Source organism: Elephas maximus, chromosome 11 (assembly GCF_024166365.1).
Source record: "Elephas maximus indicus isolate mEleMax1 chromosome 11, mEleMax1 primary haplotype, whole genome shotgun sequence".
NCBI lineage: Eukaryota > Metazoa > Chordata > Mammalia > Proboscidea > Elephantidae > Elephas > Elephas maximus.
In genome coordinates this window covers 70,428,337-70,441,503 of record NC_064829.1, presented here as the reverse complement: position 1 = coordinate 70,441,503, position 13,167 = coordinate 70,428,337, and the positions used below count along the sequence as shown (strand labels likewise).

At 36.0% G+C, this 13,167-nt stretch overlaps 1 protein-coding gene across 1 annotated transcript in view; it reads left to right on the top strand.

Moving 5' to 3' along the window:
- LOC126085124 (GPI ethanolamine phosphate transferase 1-like) overlaps positions 1-13,167 on the top strand; it is a 99,798-nt gene that overhangs the window by 65,070 nt on the left and 21,561 nt on the right. Inside the window, exons 22-26 of the mRNA XM_049900147.1 lie at positions 2,832-2,934; positions 5,601-5,687; positions 6,877-6,932; positions 8,567-8,642; positions 11,404-11,477. Of these exons, the coding sequence (XP_049756104.1) occupies positions 2,832-2,934; positions 5,601-5,687; positions 6,877-6,932; positions 8,567-8,642; positions 11,404-11,477 (396 nt within the window). The remainder of the gene's footprint in view (positions 1-2,831; positions 2,935-5,600; positions 5,688-6,876; positions 6,933-8,566; positions 8,643-11,403; positions 11,478-13,167) is intronic.

The following is a 13,167-nucleotide window of genomic DNA, read 5'->3' as shown; positions in this document are numbered from 1 at the left end:
GTGCTGTCACATTACAGGGATTGTAACTACTATCACATAACAATATGTGTATAAATTTTTATATGAGAAATTAACTTGTGCTGTAAACTTTCACCTAAAGCGCGTGCACACACAAAGGTGGCCATCAAAATAAATAAATATGGCATTGGCAGAGGGATTTTTACAAGTGCCCTTCTTCAGTTCAGATTGTGGAAGTTCCCTTCTGTCGTAGCTGTCTAGTACTGTTATAATAGAAATACCACAAGTGTATGACTTTAACAAAGAGAAATTTATTCTCTCACAGTTTAGGAGGCTAGAAGTGCCGATTCAGCTCCAGGGGGAGACTTTGTTTCTGTTGGCTCTAGAGGAGGGTCCTGTCATCAGTCTTCCCCTGGACTAGGAGCTCCGCAGTGCTGGGACCCCAGGTCTGAAGAACATACTATTCTCCTTGTTCTTTTTTCTTGGTGGTATGAGACCCCATGTCTCTCTGCCCACTTCTCTCTTTTTTTAGCTCAAAAGAGATTGACTTAAAATACAACCTAATCTTGTAGATTGAGTCTTGAAGCATTAACATAACTCGCTCTAATCCTGCCTCATTAACATCATAGAGGTAGGATTTACAACACATAGGGAAATCACATCAGATGACAAAATGCTGGACAATCACACAATACTGAGAATCATGGCCTAGCCAAGTTGACACACATTTTGGGGAAACACAATTCAATCCATACCTTCCAGTCCTAAATTTTTATCCAGAATGTGTGTTGAATTTTGTTGAATGATTTTTTTCTGCATCTATAGACATGGTCATATGATTTTCTTATTCAGTCCTTTAATGTGATGAATTACATTGATTTACTTATGAATATTGAACCAGACCTGCGTATCTCATAATTTTTTGTTGAAAACTGGACATTTTAGGTAATATAGCCATTCTGGATTCTGTTTCCTTCCCTTGACTGGTTGTTAAAGCTCTTTGTGTGTTTGTTTACTGAGGCACATAGACACATTTTATGGAATCTGTTTCTTCCACAGTGTGCACCTGCTGGTATCTCTGCTTTTTTTTTTAATTCTTGTTTTTTTTTAAACCTGACTTCCTAGGAGTTGCCCCTGTGTCAGCATTGTTTAACGGCCAGCCAATGATCGTTAAGAGGTTGTGCTTAGCCACTTGAGGTGGTAAGGCTTCCATCCTTTTGCAGTGGATCTGTGTGTGGCTTCGTGAATGCGTTCAAAGTTCAGGCAGGTTACTAGTCTGCCTTGGCTTTTACTTTCTGCATTCACAAAGCCTCGCATTCACACAGGGGCAAATAGCTGTGCAGTCTTCCAGAACACTAAAGATAAGTAGGATTTTAGGCCCAATTTGGGTATCTTATTCCTTAGACTTTCCTACTAAATTTTCAGCAGTTCTTACTGGTCTGTTGCTTGCCCGAACCAGTACCAAAACTTTGGGCTAGCTGTGATGTTGTCGTCTCTGATCATTTGTCACTGAGATAGCTATTGTTTTTGACAGTACCTCTAGGCATTGAATTTTCCTCCCTCTGCTCAAATAAATTCATCCCCCTCCTCTGCCCTAGTAGAGGAACTGTGCCGTGGAACTGTGAAGTAGGAGGTGTGGGAGCAGCCAGAGGCTAAAATTTCACAGACTCCCACTGTTCTTGCCAAGAGTCAGTAGATTTGCTTGAATAAACACTTCTCAATTTATTGCATATTTTTGTTCAATTTCCAGAGCCTTTAAATGGTTGTTTTTGGCAAATTTGTCCAGTTTTATCATTCCTACCCACTTGGGGAGAGGATTTGCCAAGCTCCCTACTCAAGCCTTGTTTTTATATTCACAGTATCTTCCATCCTGTAGATTTATTGTAATTTAACCATTGGAAACCCTGGTGGTGTAGTGGTTAAGAGCTATGGCTGCTAACCAAAAGGTCAGCAGTTCGAATATACCAGGCGCTCCTTGGAAACTCTATGGGGCAGTTGTACTCTGCCCTGTAGGGTTACTATGAGTCAGAATCAACTCAGCAGCAATGAGTATTTAATCAGTCTTCTGTTTTGGACATGTAGGTAGTTTCCTCTTTTCCTTTTTGTAAACAATATTATAAGCAACATCTTTACAGGGGAATCATAGTGCATATGTTTGATTATTCCTCAGGATAAATTTTTAGAAGTGGAATTATTGTATTGTATATATGTATATAAGTTTTTTTTTAGATTCTTGGAGATTCTTGATACACTGTTAGGCTGCTTTTTAGATAGTTGTATATTCCTATCTCGGAGCCCTGGTGGCACAGTGGTTAAGAGCTCAGCTGCTAACCAAAAGGTCAGGAGTTGGAATCTACCAGGGTCCCCTTGGAAACCCTATAGGGCAATTCTACTCTGTCCTACAGGGTCGCTGACTCATCAGCAGTGGGTTATCTGGAGAGTATGAATGTGCTTTTTTCACTGTACTCTTACAAAACTGAGTTTTTTTTTGTTGTTGTTTTGTTTTTTTCTTACAAAACTGAGCGGTGTTGTGTGCTGGTATTGTATTCCCCATTTCTTTTGAACTTTGTCTTAATGGGTTTGTAAATGACTGTCATTTGCTCTATGAATGATTTTTCAATCCCCTTACTATTTTAAGTACAGAATGATCTCAAGATTTAATAGGAAGAAGGTATTGGAGTTGAAATTTAAATGGTAATATCTTCTTCTACTTTTTCCTTCTTGAATGCATAAAGAAAATTTAAGGTCTGTGATTTTGTGACTTAGACATATTTTCAAGATTATTTTAATTTTGAGAAAATCCTCTCAGTGTAAATTTGCATTTTAATTTATTTGATGTGTCTTTTATTTTCATTTTCCCCTCCCTGACCTAGGCATGAAGCTCTCTTTCCAGTAATATTGTCATGCTTGATGTTCATCTGGATATATGTGGAACAAGAAACCCTTCAACAGTCAGGTGTTTCCCGTAAACAGAAGGTAGTTTGTCAAAATCCTTACCTAGTTTGTTTGAGAATATTAAAACGTTTTCTATTATATAAGGAAGTTAGAATGTTATTTCGTCAAAAATTTATTCTGCTTTAATTTTTACAGTGGGCAATCTGCTTCTGTAAAAATTATAGCCAAGAAAACCCTATAGAGCAGTTCTACTCTAACACATAGGGTCATCGTGAGTTGGAATCGACTCAGGGGCAGTGGGCTTAAGGAACTTTTAGTAAAGTTTATTTAACAGATATTGATACTTCAGGTAAATCATTTCTGAGGAAAATCTTGTGCTTATCATAGAAAAGCACATTTTTTTGTTTGTAAACAGTATATCCAAAAACCAAATCAAACTCATTGCTGTCAAGTTGATTGCGACTCATAGTGACCCTATAGGACAGAGTAGAACTGCCCTGTAGGGCTTCCAAGGGGCTTATTTTAGATATCACTAGAGAAAGTAATGTAAAAAATATATAAAAACCTATATATCACTAACTCTTCAGACAGGGATTGGACTGGATTATGGGATAGACAATGATACTGGTGAAGAATGACCTTCTTGGATTGAGTAGACACATGAGACTATGTTGGCATCTCCTGTCTGAAAGGGAGATGAGAGAGTAGAGAGGGCCAGAAGCTGGCAGAATGGACACAAAAAGAGAGAGTGGAGGGAAGGAGTGTATTGTCTCATTAGGGGGAGAGCAATTAGGAGTATATACCAAGGTGTTCATAAATTTTTGCATGAGAGTCCAACTTGATTTGTAAACTTTCACTTAAAGCACAATAAAAATTAAAAAAAATCAATATAGGTATCTTAGTGCTGCTATAACAGAAATACCAAAACTGGGTAGCCTTAATGAACAGAAGTTTATTTTCTCACAGTTCAAGAGGCTAGAAACCTGAATTCAGGGTGCTGGCTCCAGGGGAAACAGGGGAAGGCTCTCTCTGTCCACTCTTGGGGGAAATCCTTGTCTCTTTCAGCTCCTCTTCCTGGGTTCCTTGGTGATCTCCATTTGGCATCTTTCTTGCCCCATATGTGCTCCCTTGCTTTTGTGTCTATTATGCTCTTTTTATATCTCAAAAATGATTGGCTTAAGACACACCCTATAATCATAGAGCCTCATTAACGTAACAAAGGAAACCTTTTTTCCCAGATGGCACTGCATGCACAAGTATAACCAAAAACCCACTGCCGTCAAGTCGATTCGACTCATAGCGACCCTATAGGACAGAGTAGAACTTCCCCATAGAGTTTCCAAACAGCGCCTGGCGGATTCGAACTGCTGACCTTTTGGTTAGCAGCCATAGCACTTGACCACTACGCCATCAGGGTTTCCATGCACAAGTATAGGGATTAGAACTTACAGCACATAGTTTTGGAGGACACAATTCAATCCAAAACAACAGGTGAAAGAATAGAGAAGAAATATTCTTTTTCATACTTTCACCACTGTTTTTTGTCGGCATATTGATGTTGTCACAGGTAAGTTTATGAACTGGATCATAAGACGACATATAAGTTTCCGATGTTATATTTATCTTTCTAGTTTTCCTAATCCAAAATACTTATTCTCTCACCTCTGTGATTGTGGCATTGGTCCACACTTTACATTGCTTATTCAACACAGTATTCTTTAAATTGGTTTAAAAAGCCTATGATGTGTTAAGGTTACCTTCATCATGTTGACCAAGATTGATATCTTTTGCCTTTTTCTCAGAAAAAGGAATTGGTGATAGAATATTTACAATTTTACTCAGGTCAGATAAGATAAATATTGCAGAAAAACGCTTTCATAGTTGAATCATCTTTAACTGGTTCCAGTGGAGTGTATTTGATAATTAAGAAAAATTAAAACAAAAAGTAGAAATTTTATTGAAATATATTAATTATTTTTGTTTAACTTTCAGCCTTGAAATATTAAAACCATACAAGAAAAACAATTTTAATCAGATGCGAGTAAATAATTGGAAACTGTCTGCTATATACATATTTCAGCAGACTGAGGCTCATTTTCTCATTCAATGCTATATTGCACTAATGCATTATATTGTAGCCTAATTTCAAAAATAGCCTTTTATCTTAAAAAAAAAAAAAAGTAATTACGTTTTGCAACTGATAGCCAATCTAGCATTTTCTGGAAAAGCTTAGTACAGCCCAAGAATGTCACTGAGTGAGAGGCATGTTTTCCTTTAAATCCACCCACGACTTCTCTTTTTTGGGGTAGGTGAGGTATTTAAGAAAACAATGTGTCTTCAGGTAAGAATAACTGATGATTAAAGAAATAGAAAAATCTTTTATGTTACCATATTTTTAAACACCATTATCATACCTAGGTTTGAGAGAAGAGGACCTTTCCTGAGAAATCGGAGTCTTTTTTAAAAAGAAAGGAAATAGAAAGGCTAAGAAAAAGACCGATTCTCACCTTTATTGCAAATATGGCAGCATTATACCACATCTGTGTTCAATATGTTATTAGCAACGTATTTTACCTTTTGGCAGATTTTATTAAGATATATTTAAGCAATAAATACAAGATTTATTGTCAGTTTGTCAGTACTGGTTTTCTTTTTAGCCATTTTTAACTTGGTCTATAAATTTTCCTTTGAGTGTGGAAGTAAGGCAAATATTATTGTGTATCAATATTCTTCTTATTATCTCACAGCTCACTGGTATGAAATTTTCCTCTGAGACGGATATAGCACAGTTTCGAGGACTCTATCTGGATGACATCCGCAGGGTCTTTTTCTTTGTATCCTTTGTCAGGATTTTTGCTTTAAAGAGCCACAATCTCTCATTTTATGAAGTAAGAAGATGCAGAAGGTGTGTCTGCCTGTCCCTTAATAGTGGTACGACACTGGAAGCCATTTACCATGTCTCTCTAAAACTAGACAGCCATTTCAACCCTCTAGTTTTCTCATGTAATTCACATTTTAAAATAATTTTCTTAATGCCTAGCTCTGTCCCTAAGGGGCCCTGGTGGTGCAGTGGTTAAGCACTCAGCTGCTAACTGAAAGGTCGGCAGTTCGAATCCACCATTTGCTATTTGGGAGAAAAGACCTGGCTATCTACTCCTGTAAAGATTACAGCCTAGGAAACCCTATGGGCAGTTCTACTGTCATATAGGATTGCTGTGAGTCAGGATGAACTCGAGGGCACCAGCGGCAACAGGCTCTGTTCCTGACACATACTAGACAATAAGTGTTGGTTGAATGGATGAATTCATAAATGCATTTAAGGCCCAACTCACCAACCCAAATGACACTGAAAGTTTTTCACTGAAAGTTTTTCTGTCTCATATTTCCTCTTCAGTGTTTGCATACTAGTTCTTTTGTGTATATCTATAATAATAAAATACCTAATATTTATTGAGCCCTTTCAATGGGCCAGGCACTATTTTAAGGACTTTACTAGGAAGCAGCAAGTTCTTGGACACCAACAAGCTGCATCTTACTTCTTTGGAATCCTTCCAAAGAGCCTAACAGATGGTTCATATGTAATGGCATGTAGCAAGCATATATGAACTGAGTCTGTCTTTCAGCTGAAAATGTCTATCACATGCAGTAAGGCTACATCCTCCATTTGAAAGAAATCTCTAGCAGCCCACTACAAATACAGTAGTCCAGCTTCCTCATGTTAGAGAAGAGGAAGATGGGATCCATTAAAAGGCTTGCCCACAGTTACCAGTGGGTAAGTGAAAATGATCTCCTAGGGCTCATTGTTCTCAGTGTATTTATTGCTTCTTCAATCATACCATATCTGGTTCTTTCAAAATATAAACCTAAGGAATAGAATGGACTGGTGATTTAAAACAATTTATCATCAAATTAAAGGTTAAGAAGCAAATTACCTTCATAGTACAATTGGCATATCTTTTTTAAATAAAAAAGTAATTTGTTATGAATTCTGATTTGTTATGGGATTTCCTTAACTATATTTAGGTTTTCTTCTTTGTGACAGCATTTTTTGGAATTGGAAATGTAGCTTCTATTAACAGGTAATTTTAAAAGAAAATTGTATATGTATACGACAAAAAATTCACATAATAACGTGGAAACAGTGAACAGTGATTTTTATTCTCACCCTTCCCTTCCCATCTCACAACCCTAAAATAAACATTTTCAATATTGTTTGTGTGTATATATTCTACCAGAGATTTAAAATGCGTATACATACTATAATTAAAAAAAAATACGCACTATTTCTTGTCTTTTATACTGAATAATACATTTCGGAGATCGTTATACATGTCTACTTTATTCTTTTTATCAGCTTCATAATATTTCTTAATATCACTACACCATAAATTAGTACTTTATTGGTAGATATTTACATTGTTTAGAATTTTTGGGTTCTACACATGATTGTGCAGTGAACATTCTCTTACATATATCCTTGCACATTTTTGCCAGGATCTCCAGGATAAATTTGTAGAAATGCAATTGCTCTTCCTGGCAATTTAAAATTGCATTTTAATTTTTGAAGGATATTTCTCTTCAATGAGATTGCATTAAATTGCCCATTACTGTGCATCTAAATTTTTAATCATTTCCAAGCATCTTATTTTAATGTGATTTATTTTTTGATTGAGGTTGATGATCTTAACTTATATTTATAAGCCATATTTATTTATTCTTATATAAACTGTTTTTCCATAGCCTTTGTTTACATTCTGATTCATGATAACTTTTTACATGTTAAGAAAATTAGCCTTTCTGTTGTTAGTACTGCAAACTTGTCCACCTAGTTTGCCATTTTGTTTTGACTTTATTTAGAGTTTTGCCATATGGAATTTTAAAAAAGTAATCATATTTACTTTTTCATCTTTGAATTTTGCCTACCTTGAGGGCTTGAGGAAAACCCTGGTGGCTTAGTGGTTAAGCACTATAGCTGTTAACCAAAAGGTCAGCATTTCAAATCCACCAGGCACTCCTTGGAAACCCTATAGGGCAGTTCTACTCTGTCCCATAGGGTCGCTATGAGTCAGAATCGACTCAATGGCAGCAGGTTTGGTTTTTTTGGTAGAGGCCTTGATGGCATTCCTCTATCCATGATTATTAAATACACACACACATATACACATACACACCCTAGTACTTTGATGGTTTCACTTTTATGTTTCTGTTATGCATTTGGAATTAATTTTGATATAAGAAGTGAAGTGGGGGTCTAGTGTTTATTTTTTACCTGTATCTTGCTAATTGTTCCAGCACTACTTTTTTAATAACTCAAAAAGTAGACTCTTTTGAAATACTACTTTTATCAAATATTAAATGTCAATAGGCATTTGGGCCTATCCTGTTGCATTTTATTTATTAAGGATTTTTTTTTACATCCAATCTAGATGAAACTACTAAATGCTAAGGTTACAGAAAAGATAGTATAATTTGAAAAGTGCAAATTTTGTGTACTCTAGCAAACAAAAAATATATAGCTATTTGTGTGTGTGAATGGGTTCTAAAAAGTTTAAAATTATACTTTACATAGACTTCCCAGCAAAGTATGTATGCTTGTATTTTAGTAAGCTTAGAATTGGGGAAAATTAGATTAACCATCCTTTTCAGCTCAACAATCTTTTGAAGTTACAGCATGAATTCTAAAATGCTTTTTCTTTGTGTCACGATTTCTTAGCTTTGATCCTTCTTCTTTCCGTTGCTTTCTGACCATGTTTAAGCCGTTTATTATGGGACCCTTGATAATATGGAAGGTTAGTTATCTTATTAATTTGTCAATCATTAAGATTATGAACTCTTGTGACATAACCCAGAGTTATGTAGCAATGGAAGAAAGATACTCCTTCAGACTTGGCATTGATATGACTCCTGGACTGGAGGTGGGATTTTCTTTCTAGTCCTTTATCCCAAAATATGATTAGCCCAGACTCTTAAACCTATTTAATTTCAAAAGAATAAAGATTTTGTGTCAGTCCTGGAAAGTCCTACCAAAGGTGATTAAAGCCTGTAGGGAAGCTGTAAGCAAAACTGCAGTGTTCTTAAAGATTCTTAGACTTCCTGATCCATGTTCCAAATCCACCAGACTGCCAACATGTTATCAGCTCACAATCTTTTCTCATAATCCATGTATCGAGATTTAATTCATTTATTCAAAAAAAAATTTTTTTTTTTTATTCAACAAATAATGTCCCAGGCACCATGCTGAGAGCTTCAGATACAAAGACGATCATTACACATGCTGAGCTTTTCAGGGTTTCAGAGCAGTGTGTAATTCATGTTCTTCTCCTTTCCAGGGTCATTATGTCTATCTTATTCCTCCCAACACCTTACCCCACGTGAATATTAGGTCTGCCATAGTTCCTGGCACATTTATTGTAGTTGTATATATTTGTTTTAATAAAGTAACTAATACCTATCTAAAATCTGATTATCTTCTGTTCAGTTCAAATAAGTTATTATTGTTAGTGTATCTTCTCTTATAAAGATTAATATCTATTTTTTGTTACTACAGTAAGAAAAATGTAAGTTTAAGAAATGTCAGAAAGATGTCCAACGTTTTCTAATGTTCTGTTCTCTATTGGATTGTTTTAAAACATGTTGTTTTCTTTTGCTCATAGTTGTTTTTGTTTTCTTTTTAGTAGTAGATGCTGGTCTTTTCTGTCTACTAAAGACCACTGGCCTTTTATTAATAACAAAAAAGTGAAAGAAAAGCAAAAGCTTAAATTAGAATTGAAAAACCAAACCCATTGCCACTGAGTCGATTCCGACTCATAGCAACCCTACAGGACAGAGTAGAACTGCCCCACAGCGTTTCCAAGGCTATAATTTTTAGGGAAGCAGACTGCTACATCTTTCTCCCAGTGGGTTTGAACCACTGACCTTTTGGTTAGCAGCCAAGTGCTTAACCACTGGACCACCAAGGCTCTGTTAAATTAGAATGCTAGACCATTAATCTCCATAATTCAGTGAACATCAATGCCATACATAGTCCATTTGATGGCTTTTGTTTGCTGATGGGGCAGGAAGTGAAGGTTCTCCTGAACTCTTTTCTTGTATCATTACTGAAAAAGATGTTCATGCACTCTTCAATATCAATTCTTTTCCATATCTCACTGCACTAGCCTTAGTCTGAGATATCAACTAAAAAATTTTTTTTAATTTGGTCATTGGTCATAAGCAATACCTCAAAATATGAACATTGCTAGCTGTGGATTATGGATTTTTTAACCAGATTATGTTTCAGTACACCTTTTTTTTTAAGAAAATGGTTTGCAATACCATATTTTTATGGAAAGAATGGGAGCCTTCTACGTTTGTTTTCCAACCGTGCCCTCCCCCCACCGAAGTATTTTCATAAGTGCTGCTATCCCAAATTTTTTTTAACATGTTGCTGTAAAAAAAAAAAAAAAAAATTAGCATAACATGCTTACAAAAATACCTCACAAGGGAAGGGTGAAGTTGGCAAACAGAAGGCATGCATTATTTGTGTAAAAATACAGTAAGTATGAATTTTATAATCAGAAATTATTTAAGAAAATAAAAAATAAGCAATAATAAAGCAGTTGAATCATGTTTGTCGTGTTATAGTATCAAATACTATCACCCATCTGTTGGTTTGTTGTACCGTGGAGGCTTGCATGTTGTTAGGGTGCTGGAAATTGTGCCACCAGCATTTTAAATACCATCAGGGTCACCTATGGTGGACAGGTTTCAGCAGAGCTTCCAAACTAAGATAGACTAGGAAGAAATGCCTGGCAATCTACTTCGGGAAATGAGCCAATGAAAACCTTATAGATCACAACAAAATATTGTCCAATATAGTGCTGGAAGATGATCCCCCTAGGTTGGAAGGCATTACATAATAGTCACAACAACAGACTCAGACATACCAATCATCACGAAGATGGCCTGGGACTGGGCAACATTTTTTCTTGGAGCCGACTTGATGGCAACTGATGACACAGTTATGAAATAAATAAACAGAAGGGCTCAGAGATTTGTGAATCAATGTTACTAGAATATTATTCCAGTTAGAGAAGAATAGGGTAACATGTAAATATTAAATTACTGTGCCTACTATGAGTTTTATAATGCTAATAATTGCTTAGATTCAAGCATTCTGTGCCTTTCACACCTGTTTACTTTTAAAGTTCAATCATGTAGTATATACTGCATATAAAATCTTTTGGAATCTTTAAACATTGTCATTGTTAGAGTGAGTTATAGAGAACATAGTTTCTTACTAGGATATTATTTAGCATCTATGTTGGTTGGATTTTTTTTTTATCTTTTGTCCTGCATATTTTAATACTATAGATTTTAAAAATCGGTTTCATTGCTGTTTTTATATACCATTGGTATTGCCCTTCTGTTTCAGTATTTGCTCTTCACTAGTAATAATAAAAGTTATTTAAGAACTGAAAAACATTCCTATAAGCAGAAATGGTATTTCTTTCAAAATGTATTTCAAGCCCCTCAGCTGCTGATGGCATCATTTGTTGTTCTCTTAAACAGACTTTAATCCCCTTTGTTCTGGTGATGTGTGCTTTTGAAGCAGTTAGGTTAACTACCCAGTTATCATCCAAAAGGTAAGATGAGTGTTTAAGAAGCATTTGCTATGCTCATTTTTTTAAAGAAATGAGAGTAAACATTCAAAGGTATTTCATGTGATTGCTGTGAAGTCACCGTAACATAGATTGTTTATTACAAAATGAGAAAAATGCTGTCATTGGAGGAAATTCGCTCATTAGCAGTTTTAGCAGACTTCTAATCTGTTTTTTTCCAGCAATAAAATGTTCCTACAATATTATTCAAGTTAGTGAAGAAGAGGGCAACATATAAATGTTAAATTATTGTAGTTGATACCTTCCTTGTTATAGATATAACTGTGCCTGCTATGAGTTTTATTATAAAAAACAAGGGATAGCAGTTTGTTTTCTTTTGGCTTATTTCTCAAAAATATATTGAAACATCTGAATATTCACATGCAAAAGAATGCAGTTAGTCTCTGTGTAGAAAAGAGTTAACATATCAAGCCTGAGACTACTGTTCTTAGAAAGGTCAGCTTGCAAGTTTGGCCATTGGCTGGCATTTAGGAACTTGGATTTTGGGAGGGCTCCCACCATCCCCTGATACAAGTGGTTCATTGTATCTAAACTGTTTGTGCGAACAATATTGTTTATGCTAAACTCCTGCTTTCTTCTGGGAGTCTGGAATTTTTTTTTTTTTTTTTTGCATGCTAGACAGAGAGTGTTCGTGTGACCAGCCCTTGATAAAAACCCTGGGCACTGACTCTCCAGTGAGCCTCCTTGATAAACAACATTTCACACATGTTGTCACAACTCCTTGCTGGAGGAGTTCAGTGTGTCCTGTGTGGCTCCACTGGGAGAGGAATCTTGGAAGCTTACAATAATGGTTTCCTCTGAATTCTGATACGTCTGTCAGTTTGTCTTACTGTGGTGGCTTGTTACTAGATTTCAAAGCGCTGCTTGAGAAGACAAAGTATTATAATGACATGTCCAAAGACCTGGAGATAGAAAACCAAAAGGGAATAAAACGCTTGGCATTTCTTAAGCTGAAAGAACTGAAGAAAAGATTCAAGCTTCAAGTTGCAATGTTGAAGTATTGTATGGGGACAATATGGAATGATGCAGGAAGCCTCAAAAGAAGGTGGAAAGAATACACAGAGTCACTATGCAAAAAAGAATTGATCGATGTTCAACCATTTCAGGAAGTACCTTATGATTGGGAATGATGGTGCTAAAGGAAGACGTCCAAGCTGCACTGAAGACATTGGCAAAAAACAAGGCTCCAGGAATTGACGAAATACCAATTGAGGTGTTTCAACAAATGGATGCAGTGCTGGAGGTGCTCACTCGTCTGTGCCAAGAAGTTTGGAAGACAGCTCCCTAGCCATCCGACTGGAAGAGATCTATATTTATGTGTATTATCAAGAAAGGTGACCCAACTGAATGTGGAAATTATTGAACAATATCGTGCAAGTAAAATTTTGCTAAAGATCATTCAAAAGTGTTTACAGCAGTACCTGGACAGAAAACCACCAGAAATTCCGTACAGATCCACAAGAGGACATGGAACAAGGGATATCATTGCTGGTGTCAAATGGATCCTGCCTGAAAGCGGAGAATACCAGAAAGATGTATACGTGTGTTTTATTGACTATGCAAAGGCATTTGACTATGTGGATCATAACAAATTACAGATAACATTGAGGAGAATGGGAATTCCAGAACAATTAATTATGCTCATGAGGAATCT